General features: G+C 35.4%; 1 protein-coding gene across 3 annotated transcripts in view; it reads left to right on the top strand.

Annotated features, from left to right (window-relative positions):
- Window positions 1–20259, top strand: part of LOC128862199 (collagen alpha-2(IX) chain) — a 386091-nt gene that overhangs the window by 206898 nt on the left and 158934 nt on the right. For all 3 annotated transcript variants that reach the window (XM_054100687.1, XM_054100685.1, XM_054100686.1), the window contains 2 exons: window positions 5446–5591; window positions 6897–6989. In XM_054100687.1, the coding sequence (XP_053956662.1) occupies window positions 5446–5591; window positions 6897–6989 (239 nt within the window). The remainder of the gene's footprint in view (window positions 1–5445; window positions 5592–6896; window positions 6990–20259) is intronic.

Genomic DNA, 20259 nt, shown 5'->3' with positions numbered 1-20259 from the left:
CCACCAGCTGGTACCGCAACGGATAGTTTCGGAGCCACAGCGTTTCTACCCATTCGAGTGGCATGACCCAGCTAGCATAGCCGCTAGATCTTTATTCGCTGCGCTATGCCTATGTAAACGTAAAGCTCACACAGCTCATTATTCCATCGCCTGCGATATTCACCGTTGCCAACGTGCAAAGGCTCAAAAATCTTACGCAGAATCTTTCTCTCAAACACTCCAAGCGTCGCTTTATCGGATGTTGTCACGCAGCTCACTTAGATAGGTAATAATATGCACTAACTACGAAAACCCATCGGGGAACTTGTTTCGGGTATCGCACTTTTTTTTTTTTGTAGCTTTCCTACTAATTATAAGTTTTTAGTCAAGATTTGTCGCACAGTGTTTTTGCGTTCTTAACATTTTCAGTAAGATACGCTTGCTTTAAGCGAATAATTATAATCAAAAACTTTCACTTTGGTCGCAAAGACGGAAATAAAATCTGTATAGGCAAAACAGGATAAAAGAAAAAAAATCTGAGGAAATAAACAAATTGCATTGGGCTTGTCCTCTCTGATTAAACTTTGTTTTTGTTATTGCCAACTGCATTAACAAAATCATTATCATTGTTCTTAACAGTGTTGCCGCACAGCCAACAGAATTGCAAACAGTCATGATAAAGTCATTACATTAATGAGTAAATGGCATTTGCCGCATTCCCGACGGAACTTCATTTCTGTTGGCGGCTTTAACGCCCCGATTCACCGCCAACAACTACATTTGTGCACTCACTGCCCTTCGTAGTGCTCTTTTACTTTTTCTACAGCTCTCGCATTTCCTTATTTTTAGTTTCTGCATACAATAATAATGTTATTGTTGTTGCACTTCCGCAACGCTGCACGATTACAATCACTACTGCCAGCTGGTTTATGCTTTTCCTTTTCGTTTTTCATCTTTCTTTCTGCAGTAAAGAAGAAAGGTCGTAAAGCACATACAATGCAATAATTTAATTTATAAAAAGGGACACATAAATACAAATACACATATTTATAAAGAAAAATTAAAATCGTAATTATTTTGAACAAAATGAATTTTTTCAAGATGGTGAAGAAAAGGAAGAAGCTTTGCATCAAGCATATTTTCAAAATTAATTTTTTCATAAACTGAAGTGAGTTAATAAAGTCACCGCCATTAACTACAGACTCATAAAAAATTTTATTAACTAACGAGCAATTTGTTTAAAATTTAGAAAACTAACGAGCAATTTTTTTAGAATTTAGCAAGCAGAGTGATATATTTATTTGCCATTTCATAAGTCCATTGAGAGGTGCAGAGCATGTATAGGCGATTGAAATGGTAATTCCACAAACGAAGAAAGCTAAATTAGGTCTGAGCCGAACTTTCTTTGCCCATCCGTTAAAAGAACGAGCGGAGATTTAATCTTAACACATAAAATGTCAGGAAAGCTTTTATCCAATTTCCAAAATATTTATCTCAACTATCACTGTAATGAGCTGTAATTCGATATTCAAAAAGTTTGCTATTTTTCTATTGCCAACTTTATTTCTTCTTTCTCTAGTGAGTTGAACATTTTATCTCGCCCAACAGATGGAATCAAGTCATGAAAATATTCGTGCTATCGTTTATCACGATTTTCTACGTGGATTATCTAGATAGGAGTGCATTGATCGACTTAATTCGATTTATGGCTTTAAAATGCCACACTTAACCACTGTGAGACGAGTTAGCTACAACGAGTTCAATTGCGGCCGTCGTTCCTTGCAAAATGAATTTCGTGAAGGCCTTCCAAACAAGGTTGTTGCCCAGAAACAATCAATGTTGTACATCAATTGATAACGCAAGACAGAGGCATCCTCGGGCATTAATCAGGCGAGCATATATTCAATATTGCAGGCACATTTGGTCGGCAAATTTGTTCTCTTTGAATACCGCATAATTTGACAATTACTCAAAAACGGCCTCGTAAAAGAAATGCTGAAGAAATTCAACCAGCTGATGTAAGGCAAATATGAGGCATCGTAACAGATGACGAGTCTTGGATCTATACATCTGAGCCGAAAGCGAACAGCAGTCGACAGTAAGGATGTTCCAAAACGAGTTGAATCCAACAAAAGTAGTTTGCGGAAGAAGAACCAACCGCAAAGCAAATGTTCGCTTCGTGTCTGTTTTATCGAAAAATCTGGTCATATCGCAACTACACCACTAGAGAAAATTAAAACAGTCAATTCTGATTGGTACACAGCCATTTGTTTGCCAGAAGTATTCATAAAATTAAGGAACCGCCAAAGACGAATCGTATTTCACCAAGGCAATGCGAGCTCTCACATATCGTTTCACACAAGAGAGTGTTTGAGTGCTCAACAGTGTAAATTAATAGGTCATCCGCCTTACGGCCCTGATTTGGCAACTAACGATTTGTTTTTGTTACCACACATCAAAAACAATTTGCGAAATCAATATTTTTCATTGTTTGAAGAAGCTATGAAAGCCGTTAAACTTGAAGCTCGTTTGTGAGAGTATCCACTTCTAAGTAGCAAAAGTGCTTTTAAAATTAGTTCAAGCGAATGCAGAAGAGTATTGGCTTTGAAGGAGATTATTTTGCAAAACAGTAGGGGCTTGTTCATTATTATTTTGCATTATGAAGCACAAAACTTAAGAGATTACCCTCGAGCCTGTGGATACCTTTGGTTGACTGGTGCAATAATATTTGCAAGCTTGGATTCAAAGTTCAATGCGGTCTGTAAATAGTTCACGAGATAGGTGGAGGTAGAGGAATTCTGAGTATTGCTGAATTTCTAATTATTGTTGTTGTTTAATGGTGAACCGTTGATTGTAAAGGTGACTAATTGTGGTGTATTTTTAAAAGAGATATTAGGTAAAATTCAGAGTCATGTATATAGTGAATTATGTTTAAAAATTCAAACAAATTAAGGAGGGAGCCTGCTTTAGAGGCTTCAAAAGATCATTTTTTGTTTTTTGCATAAATGTCTTCCCAAATGATCCAAACATGTGACCTCAAAGTTTGAGAAGCAAATTTAAAATATTTTCGGAGTTACAAAGAAATTGTGAGCAAGCGTCGAGCAGGTATACGAGCGGCTGGATCGCTCGAAGTGCGATTCCTCGGATTTTAATTTTTACGATTTTTCCTAACTGGCGGGAAAGATAGGGAAAAAGTAGAAACGAGATAACATTGATTGTATTTGGAATTCAATTATCATCTAGTTGAATCTAAAAAACCTTAAGAAAGTTATGACTAACCCACTTTTTAAACAATCCAAAGTGAATTTATTTTTTCAAAAAAATAATTTTTGTTTTAATAAGCGAAAAATTGTTGAATTTCTCACTTTTTGTTTAATTTTCTTGGTTTAACTAGAAGCTGTACTATACTAAAATAAAAATTGTTTGGGGTTTTGGTTCGAAATGAAAATTGCGACCTGCATCTTTCCCGCCGCACGACACATGCACACTCGAAGCGCCTCGGCAATATGCTTGTACCAGGCATAATATGACATATATTTTAATGAAAAAATTTGAGAAGACTATTGAAATATATGGCAACAAAACCTGAAAGTTTCGTTTCAATCGAATATTTCTTTCCTTCCCAAAAAAATCCACGAAAAAATCGAGTCTGTGAACCCTCTAAAGCAGGCTCCCCCCTTAACAAAAAAAAACCTTTTCAATATATTTTTGATTTATTTGAAAGAACAAACATTCCGATTATATATGAAACACGATTTTTTCATTTGGCTAAAGTGGTAGTAGCGTACTCTGTTCACTCAGTTAACTGAGATCCTAGTGACGGTTTCAGGAATGATACCAGATTTCACGAATTGACAGCTCGTTATTCGTCTTAGAAGCGTAAATCGTTAATCGAGGTTTATCTTATACGATGGATTGTGGTATGGGAATTTGGGACTGGGAACTTCGTTGCTTAATTTTTGTACTTATCTGGCTACTGAGGAGCCAGGTGTAGAGCTTCACGCATGCAACATTTAATTGTTGGGATTCTTGCCTGAGCAGTTTGTACATAGCGTGTGCGAGGAAGGAGGTAAATTGAAAGAGGAGATAAATTCCATGAAATACCTTTGCAGTAATTGCTCTTGTGGCCAAGACTTTGGCAAATCTTACACCGCATTGAGTTGGTGCAGTAAGGTTGCACTTTGGCATTTCGCCAAGTTACTTCCGCTCTTTCGGGTCAGAAATAAGTAAGACAACTCCAGTGGATTGTGAAACACCTTCTAAAGTTTCAGAAATTTGTTACACTCCGACTGCGCCTTATTGCCTTATGTTTTCGATTATTTCTTCATTACTCACTTTTTAGAGGCAATCTGCATAAATTGTTGCCTTTACACTAGCCTCACATGATATTTTATATCGGTATCACAAAGGCGAGTTAACTTTTTAAATGATTTAATAATTTTTTACCAGCAGCAGAAAATAAACAACACTTTATGCAAAGCGAAACTATTGTAGAATAATTGGAAATCGATAATAAATTTAGAATTTTCGTTTTTTGTCTAAGACTATTCAGGAAAATGAAGTGGGGTATAAAAACATGGCTATCTTTTTGATTGAAACCCAAGCCTATTATTCTCGAGATTAAACGTGCACCTTTGCCGCGTGTCTACTATACGAAATAGACAAAAGCGAAATAGTAACTTAAAGTTTAGCGAAAACACGTCTACTCAGATCGAACACCTGTCAGGAGCTGATGAACTATCATACATAAATGCAAACTAAAATTTATTTAAATATTAAGTAATGAAACAATACGACTGAAGCGTAATCATATCTTAGACTTCCCATTTCTCTAATTTTGCTGAATTAAATTATTTATTCAACACTAAATAAAAAACAAAAAACATAAGTTCCTATATGAAGATAAGCAACTCATTAGTACAAATGAAATTTAATACATTTAAGATACAAGATTTGAACAAATATCGTAATTTTATATGTAGTTTTGCATTTGTGCAAATACTACCGCTGCTATTAGATTATAAGACCTAATTTGCTGAATATCATTGTATTAAGATAGATTGCAAATAAAATATTTACAAAAAAAAAAAAAAAAAAAAATATTAAGTTAGGTATTTTGTGTGTATATATGTAAATATATTACAAATGTGTATATACTTTTGCATGATCATTATTTGTACTTGTACTCTCACACCTACATTAACAATCAATCAATTACATACGAGTACATTATCAGTATTATATTTTGCCACTATTACGGAAAAAATTGTTTTTTTTTAACCTTTGTTTTTGATTAGCTTAGTTGGCTTTATGATATTGCCACTAAAATATTTTTCTTTATTTGTATACTCCACATTTTGAGTTATTCTCTTGTTCTATTTTCCTCTCAACTCGATGCAACCTTCTGCTTGTCCACGTCTGTTTATCTGAATATCTTAAATGGGTAATAACAATAAAACTTCATAGGTCCACCCGGTCCACCAGGCCCACCAGGCCCTCCTAGCCACTCGCGTCATGACGATGAGGAAACACCATATTTTTCAGCATCATCATGGAATATGAGAATTGTACCTGGTGCGGTGACATTCCCGAATATCGATGAAATGACAAAGGTAAATATCGTAAAATATGGAACAGAAATTTTATATTGAATCAAAAAATAAATAGGAGAACATTATTGTAAGACTGTAACTTGTAGTACTTACCAAAAATTTGATTCTTTGTGAACTTAGTTCGTTTTAGTTCCCATCGCTTAACCTGTACAGCGCATAATACTGTGTTCAGACATGCAGCTTAATTTCACAATTAGGCACTTAAACAATTAGAGCCTTAGTTGAGCCCAAATTTACGATACAAAATCTTAATTGCACATACTATAAATTACGGCAGACTTCTCAAGTAATTTTGTATAGTGCATTTAATGAGAAAAGCAAAGTCTGCTCCAAAGAATATGTAACGAAAAAGGAATCGGGTAAAAATAAGTAGTTGTTGTAAATGTAAACAATTTTTATATAAAATTATTCGAAACACATACCTCTAAGGCGCAGCTCTAAAGTCAATTTCTAACCTCCTAAATTTAGAAGAAACTAACTTTTATTAACGCAAAGCTAATATAAAGGCTCGAATCTTCGTGTATGAAACACCAAAATTAAGAAAATTTTTTTTTTCTAATAGCAGTGGCCCCCCGACAGCCAATGGCAAGCTTGTGCCATGAAAAAGCCCCACATAAAAAATCATTTGCCTCTCGGAGTCGGCTTAATCAGCTGTCGATCAGCCCAGGCATCGGCAGTTCTGCCAAGTATTGAAACAAGTTTCAGGGTGCGCTCTCATACAAAATGAGAGAATTTCGCATCTTTCTCGTATTATCTATGGTTCAGACGGCAGTGCAGTAACGTGAAAAATGGCTGCATTGATGTTTTTCGTATATCGCCAACGCAATCTCTAGTTATTCGTAAGTAGACCATTATTATGAACCCGATCAGCCAATCAGCTCATTCATTCCTTATTAGCCGGTTAACGGCCTGATGTTGGCCACACCTCTGCAATCTGCACATCGTGAATGGAGCCGTTACGCTTTGATTTTGCCTGCTGTATGTAGGATAAATGAATGATTTCGAGTAAAAGCAAAAAATTCCCCAGAGGAAGTTTGAAAGTTTGAAAGGCTTAAAATATTCATTAGTTTGTCAAAATGAAAGCAAAATCAGCTCATTAGAGCGAACCATTTTTTTTTACTTTTGCATTAATATTTGCCTGTATGCCTGTTCATCATTTATCCGCGCGACAGATGTAGTTTCATATGGAACAAACCAAATAACATATGCTCTATAAGCGTATATACATTCATATACAAACACACAAAGTACATTGTGCATTTGTATGTTCATAAGAATAAAATATTTTGTCTTTTTCCGCTATAGAAATCAGCAATGAATCCACCAGGCACATTGGCCTACATCACGGAAGAGGAAGCGCTGCTGGTGCGCGTCAACAAGGGTTGGCAATATATTGCGGTAAGTGTGTGTGTGTTGGCGTTACATTTCTGCATTCGTATGTCTGGTATTTTTTATTATTATTATTATTTTATTTTTTTGGCAAGAATGGCGGTAGCTATGTACATTCATAAAAATTATATATGAAAAATTACAAACAAGAAAGGTTTTACCAGAAATTGTAGACAAAAAATTTATACGTGCAAATAGGAGAATTGTGCCAGAAACACAATATGTGGCACACTTATATGTTTATGATGTTTTGGCGCCTATGATATGAAAAAAAATGTATATGCAGTTGTTTGCAGAAAAACTATATGTACATATATATGCATACATACATATATGTGCATATATATTTAGTTTTTTATGATTTTTTTATATGTATTTTCCTGTGAACAGGAAACACCTGCTCTGATTATTTTTTGTATACGGCGATACGCAGAAAAATTGTGCGTGAAAAACTTCAATGATTAACAAAAGTAATTTTAATTTGTATTTCAGCATATTTCATTGACAACGGTGTGTTCTAAAAATATTATACATTTTTTTTTTACTGCGTGTTATTAAAAAAATAATAGTACTGTTTTTTTTTTAATGCTCTACATTTTCTGTAATGGCATTTATATAGTAAAATGCTGATAAAAATTAAATTTCTTTGTATTAGGGTATTCATAGTTGTCAACTTTCGGAAGGTAGCTGCGTCGTTCCTATTACTTAGCTATACATTTTCTATATTTTTTGTCATATAGGTACAAATTCAATTTTAGAGGTCGCTACCACATGTCAAAGTTCGAGAAAATAGTAATATGCTTTGCTACATATTATTCTATGCGAAATATTTGAATTACTTGCATTTGTCGATGTGATTAGTCCTTATCCCCTCCTCCATAGTAATTGGCAGGCCCCTGTCTGCTCTGTTCTGTCGCACCCTGAAAAAGGGGTAAAGCGCACGCGGGTTTTGTTTTTCCGAGCACTGAAAAATTGCAAATAAAGATACCCAAATACAGAGAAATCTATTACCATAAAAGACTGATCGCTTTTTTTAGTTTGTATATTATTCTTTTTTAAATTAATAAAAAATCTGAAAGTAGTACCATTTGAAATTTTTTTATTTGCTAGAAGTGACCCCCAAACATGACTATAAAAACAAATATTTGTCGGCTGACTATGATTGAATTACAGAATGTCAGGTGAGTAGTGACGAAGGAGTTTTGCAAACGGGCAAAAAGTTCTCCCTTTCTTGTCTAAAGGTAGTAAAAAAGTACGTAAACTAGCTAACTAGTACTGTAAAAACAGAAACCCTAAAGGTATTGGTTATATAACCAGCATTAAAACAGAAAAACTATTGCTTTCTTTTAACGCAAATGTAGGAGCGGACCTTTTTCAACTCATATTTCCAGGCATGGCAAACATGTTTACGGATGGCTCGAAGTTGGACGGAAGGGTTGATATACTCCCCCCCTTCTGTAAGGAGCTTCCCATCAAACTCAAATTCAGGGTTCCGGACCACTGTAGTATTTTCCAAGCGGACGTATCCGCAATTAAGGAAGCAGTGGATTGGTTGCTTACCTCGGTAACTACAGTTAAGGAAGTAAATATTTACTCCGATAGCCAAGCTGAAATTAGGGCCTTGCGCTCGTTGTTTGTGCCTTCCAGATTGGTCGGGGGGAGTGTGGCTTCTCTCTCGATTGCATCCGAATACTTCGACATCGGGCTCATCGGTCACAACGGCATAGAGAGAAACTGCTGGGCTAATGAGCTGGCTAGACAGGGAGCTTTGGAGACGGTTTCGTCGCAAATGGGAGGATTGGGGTTCTCTTCAGAGCCTTTGGTCTACTCCTGGAAAGATGGGCCTCGAGTCAACTCAGCGAGCGTTGGGCTAGTGCGCAAACGTGCAAGCTCACGAGATCCTTCTGGCCACGGGGACACTCTCGGGAACTCCTAATAGCAGGTCTAAATATCACACATCTGGTGAAGTGCATCAGTAGCTTGAAGCGGCTAACTACGAACGTAAATCAGCCACCGTTGGCGTCGTCATAAATTCATGGTCATCATAGTCTCTAATCCCAAAGCTCCTTTTTCCTTCCCTTCTCTTTTCTCCTCTCCCCTATATGGCATCACAACGGACGAATTTTTTAATATTTGCAGAAGTGTGCCCTAAGCTAGGGCTGCCTTTTAACCTAACCTAACCTAATGCAAATGTAATATTTGTAATATTACTATGTTCGATTTATGTATATCTAGCAGTATTTATGGGCTTGGGCGAGTAATTTTTCGGCTACGGTGTAGCTGGACGATGCTTTATGATGCGAAATAAAAATGTATGTAGTTTTAACGCAATCGTAGCAGATTAGTGACTATACAGGTGGAATTTGCGTGGGTGCTGAAGAATAACCAATAAAAATTACTCGCTTAAGCTTATAGTTTTTTAATACTCAAACATGTTTGCACGCGATAAATATAATGCTTTTTTCAATAAATTTGAACATCTGGACAAATTTTTCTTTGTTTTATGTGAAGTTTCACAACGACTCGTTGCTCCACTAGATGCTTACATAAAATTGTCCACGTAATCGAAGGACTAAGGCTAACAAGTTGAGAACGACGCTGGATCGACTTTTCAGCATCATCTTCAACACTTCGCTCTATGAACTTTATGAACAGATGAATTTTTCTCAAAGTAAATTTCCACAATTTTGAAGCGTAGTTCTGGCATTAAACGATTTCTGATGACTTGCCAAGTCTTACTGAACGGAAATGTCAACACGAGTTGCAGTTCTTAGTTGTCGAACCATAGTTATGGCTGACAATAGTTCTTCATGCAGGTGAAAAAGTCATCTGATACAATTAAGCAAAAAAAAAAATTTAACAATAATTATTAAAAAAAAATATTAACCTTCGGAAGATAAACCTTTTCCACAAATAGAGTTAAATTTTGTATTTATACTTTTTTGGCTTTAGACTTATTTTGTGTTTATACTTTTTTGGCTTTAGACTTTAATAGCAAAGTCATAAAAATTAATTAGTGAATTATTTATTTTTTGTAGTAGTATAAACAATATTTTTACATACAATACAATTAATTAAAATTAAAAAAATAAATAAATCAAAAAATAGTCAAAACTATTCATTTGCACTTTCCTTTGATGCTGGCAATATGTGTGTCTATATATTTAATTATATTTAATTAAATAAGCAAACCGCAACACCTCAAATGTTTTGTGTGGTGAATCACACCCCAGTGTGCCTACCAAAGGTTAAATGTCACACTTACTTCCTAGCGCCTACACACTTACTGATTCCAAATCAATGACAAAGGAAATTACAACAATTTAACGAAAACATATTAAATAAAAATTGCTCCCAAAGGCTGCATTACTTTATTGACAATTCAGATGATTTGACGTGCCGGGAACGACAAAGGCAGCAGCAGCGAAAAACAAACAAACAAATCAGAAGCAATGGAATTACTGTAAAAGTTTGAAAAAGATGTGAAAAAAAAACAATATAATGATTTTGGGTACTCAACCCTGTATACAAAACTACACATCCTTCTATACCCAGCTCAAAGTAAACCCCCCCCTCAAGTAAAATTTCTAGTAGCGCACGCTTGTTGACTTGTTGTATCGATAAAATGAACAACATAGCGCTGCTGGCGGCAATAAAAACAACAATATCAAAGGCTATAATAACCAAAGATTGCCTTGACATAACGATTGCTGTGATTGCTTGAAGATTTTTATTTGCTTATCGACTACACTTGAGAAAGTGAGCACCAACATCGACTTGAAAAGACTCAAATGCAATGAGTTTTTTACAGTTGAACATACTGGAAAAAAATGTAAATAAAAATAACTATTGAAAAAATTCCCAAGAACCTTTTGCGCTTCCCTCGTGTCAGCGAGCATATAAATTGACAAACATTGTAGTTTGTTGGCTTGCACATTTTGTGTAAGAAACAAATTTGAGTACGCAAAAAAAGGAAAAAGTACACAAAATAAAGCACTTGACTTAGAAGCGTCAAACAGCTTTCCATTTTAGTATCTACACATTCAATTTCCTACTTTTGTAGAAAATGAACTTAGGAAATCTCCGGAAAACTGCTTTAATCTCAAGTCACTTTCGTTCTTCGTTTTACTGCTATGTATACTTGGGCGAAAACTTTATATTTTCAATCATTTCATCTTTATCCTTGACAGCCATCTCTTGAAATCTCAGCGATCAGCCTATTGACTGCTATTTGCTCGTTTTGGCTCAACTTGGCTATTGCTTATTGCACAATAAAGTTGACATTTGTTACTTAAGTGTCAATATTGTTTGTGTCCTTGCACTCGATAAATGCCACTTCAGAGCAGTTTGACACTTTTCTCTACTACTTCTTCACATTCTCAATAAGTTTTCCAGCAGTTACAATACCACTTCAAATGAAAACATACACACACATGCTGCACGAACCGAAAGGCATTTGAGTAGTAATAAGTAAAGCCAAGATGGTTAGGAAGTTTCGTGACTTTTGCTACAGCAAACTACAATAACCACATAATCAATTAGTTGCATTACAACAGCAATACTATGCAGCTGTAAAAACAATAATATGAAATTTAAAAATACGTGATTCTGCGAGTAAATGAAAATATATAAAAATATCCACCAATTTCATAGCGGTAGTGGTATTATATAAATTCGCTTAGCTTAGAAAACGCACTATTTAGATAAATATATTACATTTTTGAACACTACGAAACTTGGAATTGATTGGTGTGATACAGTAATCAGATCTAGCACATCTGTCTGCGTCTATCATTAATTAGTAGTACAAAATACAAATTTCTGGTTTAAAGTACATATACTCTTAGTCGGTTCTTCGTAATCGGCCCAGGACTGTCACTCCAGTAGCACTCCTTTTACATCTATGGGGCATGTTTATGCTGCTACAATAACAGCAACTAATTTCTGGTTCTCTCAACTAATATTTTGTTACCGAGAATTTGCCTTCTCCAATTCGCTCATTCAAATTTTCCATGCCGATAACCAGTTAACTTCATACGTACACCGCGTCGTATGAGTAACATTCGCGTTTAACTTCGTTGGAAGTGTAAAGTGCAGCATAAACATCACCTCCATGCAACTGACTAACTATTTTATGCTAACTTCCGAAATGTCTAAGTGACAAACTGTCTTGGCAGCTGGTTGACTGCCTGAATAAGCTGCTACAGTCGCCAGCAACCGATTGTGAGTGACAACCCACAAGTATCTAACCAAAAGAATCATACAGCATTTTCATTTGCTGCTTTTGCCAGTTTATTTCCATGCCACATGATTTTCTGCCATTTTCACAGTCTTCGTATTCTTATTATTCGCTTTGTGCGCTTAGCTTACGCTTGGATTCTACATTCGATTTCCGGTTTTTTTGATTTATATATTCGCTGAGTCGTCAGCGCATCGTCAGTTATGGTATGGGAACAACTGCGCTGCAAGACGTTACTATACTTATTTTTAGTTGTTACTTTATGCCTTGGGATTTTCTATTTCATACAGATATGTATGTATGTGTCCTTATTTTCCATCGTTTTATGTGTAATCGCACTCGATTGCTCGCTCTACCCATTCCTCTTTCATAACACGTACGTGGGCCTCTGCTCTTGTGGAGAAGAAAACACCCTGCTTCCTGATCTTCTTTAAATTTTGCCAAAAAATTCACATCGATTGTCGTGATAAATTTGTACGTTCGTGCGTGTTCTTCATTTTGAGGCCTTCTCAGTCATTCTATGTTTATGTGTACCTTGTGCGCATATCAAGGAAACTACAGCGGAAATTATTTCTAACGCAGCAATTTTCTACTTCATTTACTTCATATTTTTTAGATATTTATAAGTTCTTTCCTTTCACGTCGTAGTAATTTTTGTTTGGTTTTTTGTTTCTCTTTTTTATTTTATATTTTTTATTTTATCCGGCCATTCATATCATCTTTCAGGCGATAGAATTTGAAAGCCATGAGGAGTTTCATTAGTATTTTTTTGAGAAAACAAATCGACTATAGAAACGTAATTTCTTCTTACTCACCATTTTCTGCATGGTAGCTTAAATTCGAACTAGTTCTTTGAAGTAATGCATAGTATATATTTCAGTTGCATAGTTGTGTGATGTTTGTATGCTTTGAAGTTAAATAACGAAGAGAAAAAATCCTTCAAATAATTCAAACTTGGGGCACCTACATATTCAGCGCCATTCGCAATTAAATAATTAACGGCTGATCAGATTGGAGGTACTTTTTCCAATAGGGTTTTTTCATAAATCACGCGTGACTACTGTCAAACTGAATACATAATTCATTCAGTAATCATTAACATTTCAGCATGGAAAGACTTACGCCTCAACAGAACTTATCATACAAACAGTACAATCGTATTATAACTTGGCCGCTTTTAAGCAATGATTTTGAAATCGAAACCATTCAAGCACAACCATTGAAAACAACCGTTTGAGCGGCCTAAGGGTTAGAGGAATCATAGGCCCACATTTCTTCAAAGTCGAAGCTGGCGCCAATGTAACAGTGAATAGCGAACACAATCGCGCCATGATAAAGAACTTTTTGACACCGCAGATTGAAGCCCGTGATTTCCAAAACATTTGGTTCCAATGAGACGATGCTACTTGCAATACAGCCCGTGAAACAATGGATTTTAGAAACGACGACACAGTTTCGTTAAGCAATTTCTCTCATCTCGGACCCGTGGATTGGCCACCAAGACCGTGTGATATCACACCTTTGGACATTTTTATGGCTGCATGTAAAGTCTGAATGCTCTGTGGAAACCCCAGCTCCGATTGAGGCAATGAAAACCAACATTACTAAAGTTATTGACGAGATACCGAATGAAGTTCTCCAGCGAGTCATTCAAAACTGGTGCTTACGGATGGGCAAATTGTGGCGCAGTTGCGGCCACCAATTGAAAGGGAATATCTGTACAAATTAAATGTTATGAATGGTGCCCAATCAAGCTGAATTTTCATTGCTTTATTTCAATTTAAAATCCGTAACCTCTAAATTGATCACCCTTTATAATGTTCAACAGTTTGCTCCCAATCGTGATGAATTGAACTTTTGAGTGGCAGTCAAGCTGCACTGAAAGCCTTTGTTAACAAACGCTGCTCTTCGGTACTAGTCGGTGAATGTAAGACAAAACTGAAAGTGTTGCAAAACATAACAAAGTTTGTCTTATTTGGGTGTCTGGACTCTGCGGTAATAAACTAGCTAATGAAGGCTCTGCAAGCACACCACTGGACCCTGAACCCTTCCTAGGGGTCAATTCTGCATCGGTTCAATTATGGATTGAAGACTTTATGAGGTCTACACATAGAAGACGTTGGTCTAAGTTGGACTCCTGCAGAATAGCCAAGTGTTTGTGAAAGAACCAAACAGGAAATTAGCAACCCTTCTCCTAAAACTTAGCAGAAAGGTCCTGAGAGTACTGGTAGGTGTAATCACAGGGTACAATGATTGTGGTCAGCTTATGGCTACCATGGGCATCATTGACGCCCCAAAATGCCTGTTTTTTTTGCGAAAATTAGGACACTGCAGAGCACTTTCTTTGTAGCTCTCCGGCGTTCTCTACAATCGGACTTAGGCTGTTGGGGTGCGATATTCTGAGCATGGATAAAGTTCATACCCTTTCTCTTCCGGTTCTCTTAAGGTTCATCAATTAATCAAAAAGTTTCGCGGAACATTGACCTCCAACCAATTTGCACGTCTTACCATCCATACTGTATCTATCCTGTATCTCTATTCCTTCTACTGTAGTCTATCCGGGTGTAGTACAATGGTCTTCTTGACTGAGTGCTTGGACATGTCCAACACCCTACAAATTTAATCTAATCTAATCCTACTAGCGCACTCTACTGTGTATGTCGCTTTAAGATAGATATCGCTGCCCCAGCTCGCCTTAATTCTTTTCCGAATTTATCTTGACTGCCCTATATATTGCATAGTATGCGCTTTTACCTTATAATTAGCTTAAATTCCAGCAGTATCAAGTCACAAAAGTCCCACAGTCCGTGAAATAGCTCGTCATTTTAGTCAGTTCAGCCATGCTTCTCTCTGACCACCGGAAATGTATTGCAGAGAGCAGCAGACTGCAGCGCTTAGATCTACAATTTTGATGAAAAACCAGCTATTTATATTATTCTTCTTCGCACAAACGCGCATAGGTTGCATTGAATTTTCTAATACTAATTTCCTTAGTGCAAAGTTAAGCACCTCAGCTGTTTACTGCCATCTTAAGATGCCATAATATATAAGCACCATTTTCAATATGCACCGCCAAAAAGTTACGTCCTTGCATAGCGGTAATAAAGGCGTTCACAAGTCATGATTACGATTTTATGAGAATTTTGTGGTTAATTTTTAATGCTTTCTAATATGCGACCTCAAAAAACTTTCCTAACAATATATAGGTAAATCTACACATACCAAATTTGCGGATTTTCGACCATCTTATACGGATCTTTGGTTAACTTGAAAACTCACAAATGTTATTTTAGTTAGTTGAGCAAGGCGAAAAAACACAAAACAAACACACAAATCTAAGCAGAAAGACCAAAGTACGAGTGTGGTTATGCAAATATATGACAACTAAATTGCATAGTTACTGAAATAAATTGAATGACAACTTGTAAAAATGCAAATTACTTCTTAGTTTGATTGTCCCATCACAACAATGTGCGTGGGCTTCTGAACCCAAATGTTTCCCTTAGACTCAGAGCTTACAGGAAATTATAGAAAAACGTTTTGGGCCCAAGGTGATAACCTCAGTGCTACTTTGGGCTAACTATGCGTGCAGTAGTGTTTGGATAAGAAGAACATGAATAAATAAATAAACAAGGAAATAGGCAAATAAGCAAACTTTCATTTCCGTGGCATTTGTTATTCAAATCACATTCGTTATTTAGGCCACGCTATTTGTCTATTCAAATTAAATATCGAGGCTAGCAGCCAGTGGTCATAAATGAGCAAGCAAAATGCTGATAGAAAAGCATACTCGGATTTATGTATTTTTCCCCTCAAATTTTAAATATTTTCAACATGTATGGAAAATTACTAATTAATTCAGCTGAAGTTTGCTAAAAAAATTTAAATGCTCTAACTCTAAAAAGGCATGAAAGTGTAAATAGAACAGTGTGATAACTATTAGAATGCTATGGAAGAGATTAATTACATTAATTATAAAAAATTGCGTGAAAACTACTCAGCAAATTATTTTAAAAACTAGTTTTCCCGAATTTTTTGTCGTACATATTTGTTGCGAGTGTCAATTTACAGTGAGAGCGGCAAATTTTTTTTCCACAAATAATTTTTAGGACAACCACAACAGTATTAGCGTAAAGCGCAAAAAAGACAGAAAAAATATTTAAAAAACGCAGGTACTATCTGCAACCCATGATGCCTTCGGCCTTAATGATTTTTCACAAATCATTCTGGAAGACACGGAAATTTCAATTACTAACTAAAGTATGATTTAAAATTAAATCGAGTTTAGTTTGCTCGGATCACATAAATTATACAATAGTGTAACAAAAATATATTATATTTTACGAAATATACGGCATACTCGTTACTATCTACCAACCAGTAGAAAACTAGAATTAGTACAAGCTCCTATCATTCCGCAAATAGCCTACTTTGAATTGGCTAGCTAAATAACGAATTAAAAATAAATTAAAGTCAGCTTTAAATAGCTGATAGATTTATATATTGTAAAAGTAAGTTTGATCTCATTTCGTCAAACACTAAAAAGTTCTTGGTTTAAGCTTTGGAAACTATCTAAAAGTGAGAAATATTTTATTTATTTTTGAAATTATTAGATATCACCAACCAGACTACCTTTTCCGAAAAATAAACTTTGTTCAATTTCCTCACACTCATCACATTGTTGTCCCAAAATAGCAAACACTAATGGCATCGTGACTATTCCTTATTGGTGTTATTAGACTATGGAATTTCTTAACAATTTTCATGGCAGTCACCTTTGTTTATTTAGGATGGGAATAGGAAGAAAAAACCCGAAATGAGAAATTCGAAGTAAACAGTTAACATGTGTCGACCTAAAAGCGAGCCAAAGGAGGCCGGGATGTACATAAATATCCTTGGAGAAAGTATTTCTGTTCAGTCCAGAAAAGCACACTTCTCATAACACGAGAATTCTCGTTTCCCGATGCGAATGTGTTAAAATGAGTGCTTTAACCATTCTTTCTTACCCAAGAGCCAAGTAGATTTTATTTAGAATCCCAGTAGTGGTGTCACGACATCTCGTCCCGTATGTAGTGATCAGAAATTTTGGAACTCAATTAGCAAGCCAGCACCGCAAAAACAAAGTTTTCGAGATAAACCAGAAATTAAGCTATAAAAAGCTAAATATATATACTCTTTCATAACATTACAATAAATATAGCATATAGTGGCGAATGTTACGGAAAAGTAATAATATCTGTTCAGTAAGTTCGGCAAGTCATTCTGAATCGTTTAAACTTGGAACAATGCTTCCAAAATCTAAAAATTTACTTAAAAAAAAAAATCTATTCGCGAAGCTCATGGGTCATTGGTGGTAGCATCGATCCCTATATCTTTCGAAATGAGGAAGGAGCTGCAGTTCCGATGAATGGCGAGCGCTATCGACCCACGCAGACTGAAATTTTGTTACCCAAAAGTAATCAGCTAAACATCGACAACATTTGGTGCCAACTAGATGGCGCAACTTGCCGTCCGACGCCATTAACAATCGCTTTATTGCAATATTCAAGCCACCATAAAATGTGGGTCATGTAATAAATAACCGCGGCGAGCATATGCCGGATATTTATTCAAAAACAAAAGTGACATGAAATTATCTACTATATTATAATAAAAAAAATCATTTCAACAGTATTTCGGTTTTTATTATCAATTTGAGTTCCCAAGCTTTTAAAAAACGCCCCATATGCCCAGCAAACACCTACTTTAGCTTTGTAAAAAAGTGGTACAATGAATTTTCTCGTGTTCACTCTTCGCCCACCGACGAATTCCTAAAGATCGTTCAAAACCATCTTGTCAAGAAAATAGCTATGGTGTGCCCAAAATTATTAAGCAAGACGAGTATGGCATGTGTTTGCATCTTATCCCACACTACTTGAAACACGCCCTGGAAACACAACTGGGCAAAGTACTTTGAAAAGTGGTTCTAATTGATGCAAGAGTGAATTAGTCACCATAGAGAATATTTTGAAAAACAACGCAACCATTTTCAACCGTCAAAGTTCCTTTGTTAGGCCAAAAATATAAATAGCAACCCTCTTGTGTTACCAGAGCTACTTCCGCCTAAACTAGGATTGTTTCATCTACACATAAAATGAGTTCCACAGTTCCATCTTCTAATTTTTTTTAAGTTTTTCAATAATAACTTATTAATTTATTCATTGTAAATGATTAAAACGGTTTTGATGACCTCTAAATATTTAGTTTATTTTGTTTTTATTTTGCACATTTCCGAGCGCCTAGTTAAAAAACGCCAGTCCGTTTCGAAATGCAAAAAATGTACCAAGAAACGGTGTATGGCATTATAGACTAATATCACTTAAAGTAATGGTTTGGCAAAAAATAATACTAGGAACGCTTTTATGAAAAATACAATAACGAATATAAATACTTAAAAAAAATTGTCAGTTACATAAGCTATATTTTGTTGAATGGAATGTTCAACATACTTTCATTAAATATATTTCCTTCTAAAATATATAAATTTTTGCGACCATAGGAAAAACTCATAGTGAAAAATATGATATTAAATTTTTTTCTTAACAAATTTCGAGAATAATTTAGGTCAACAAAACTTTACAACTATAAATTATGCATGCAAAACATTAAAACTATTATCGAAATATTTTTTTGCTGTTTTCCATCTAAAAAATTGAACTGTGTATCAACAAAAACAATTCTAAAAAAATCAGTGTTACTGTGTATTCACGTGAAACTTGCACTTCGTTATACTAAAATTCAATGGACTATAAAACTGGAAAGTTAAAAGTATAAAAACTGAAGGTTACAATAAAAAAAGGCCAGCCGCACTATGTGCGCATATTTGAAGTGAAACTTCTTGATTAAATTTAAATATTTTAATGAGGATTGAAAATATTTTTTTAAAAATTACATACAATAATAGTGAACAATATTATTATTCATTTATTTCTGAAATTTATAGATTAGTCGGTGTTTCAATAGCCTGTACATTTTGTATTGATGGTGCAATAGCAGCTGTGGATACAATCGGTTTGGGGTAACTGAAAATGGATATATATGTTCTTGACTCGTTTGTATCGATATAGTGAAATATAGCGATCATTACTCATTTGTAAATTCAGTTGATATTCTAAAAATTCTATTATTGTAATTTCATGCATGTGTCCGATGCAAAATTTACATTGAAATCTCGAGACGATAAGTCGTTGATATGTGAATTCGGAGTTATGTAGACACCTACAATTGCTATGTTTTGTCCATTTATCGCACGGCACATAGAAATACAAATATCACCGATATCTTCTACTACACGTGCACTTGTTGGTGACTGTACGACGAACATTACTTCTTTTAGACTGGATGATGCAGTTAAAATTCGGTTAACTGATTTCCTCGCCTTCGCACAACCAAGTCCCATGAAAAACTACCACATTGCATTTTTCCCTAACTGGATTCAATACGTCAGTAGCATGAGCATATAGACTTTGATAATTAAAAGAGTATATCGACAATCTTTCTCTTTGTTTTCTAAATTGAATCATGTGTTGATCAAGAGTTTCCAAACAATTCATCGACAGTCTTCGAAATTCTGCTAGCAATGATGCCATTGTTGTTGATGATCTCCGGCCATGGTGAAATCTCAAATCATCATTGCGTGTAATTATAAACAATCCATCAATGGAAGTAACACGTGACAGTGCAACATAAACTAGCGATTGTGCCTGCTTTTTATCGCATTCATAGACTATTTCAGAATATATACGGCCCTGAGATTTATGTATGGTACTGGCACATGCACAAACTACAAGAAAATGTGTACGTTTTGCATTTATAGTTTTATTGTGATTTAATGGTATTGTAGCTGATCGTCTATGATTTCTTTGGGGATCTGTGACATGATTCTGTGTCATCTTAGAAATATTTTCCATCAAAATCACAATCGGCGAACGGACTTTTTGTGAGAAAAGTTGATTAAATCACCAAAGAATCCATAGCCATATCTCATAGCAAAATTATATT

The sequence above is a fragment of the Anastrepha ludens genome, chromosome 4 (assembly GCF_028408465.1).
Source record: "Anastrepha ludens isolate Willacy chromosome 4, idAnaLude1.1, whole genome shotgun sequence".
In the NCBI taxonomy this organism is placed as follows: Eukaryota; Metazoa; Arthropoda; class Insecta; order Diptera; family Tephritidae; genus Anastrepha; species Anastrepha ludens.
The sequence above is the reverse complement of the archived record's forward strand: the minus strand, read 5'-3'. Positions and strand labels throughout refer to the sequence as shown.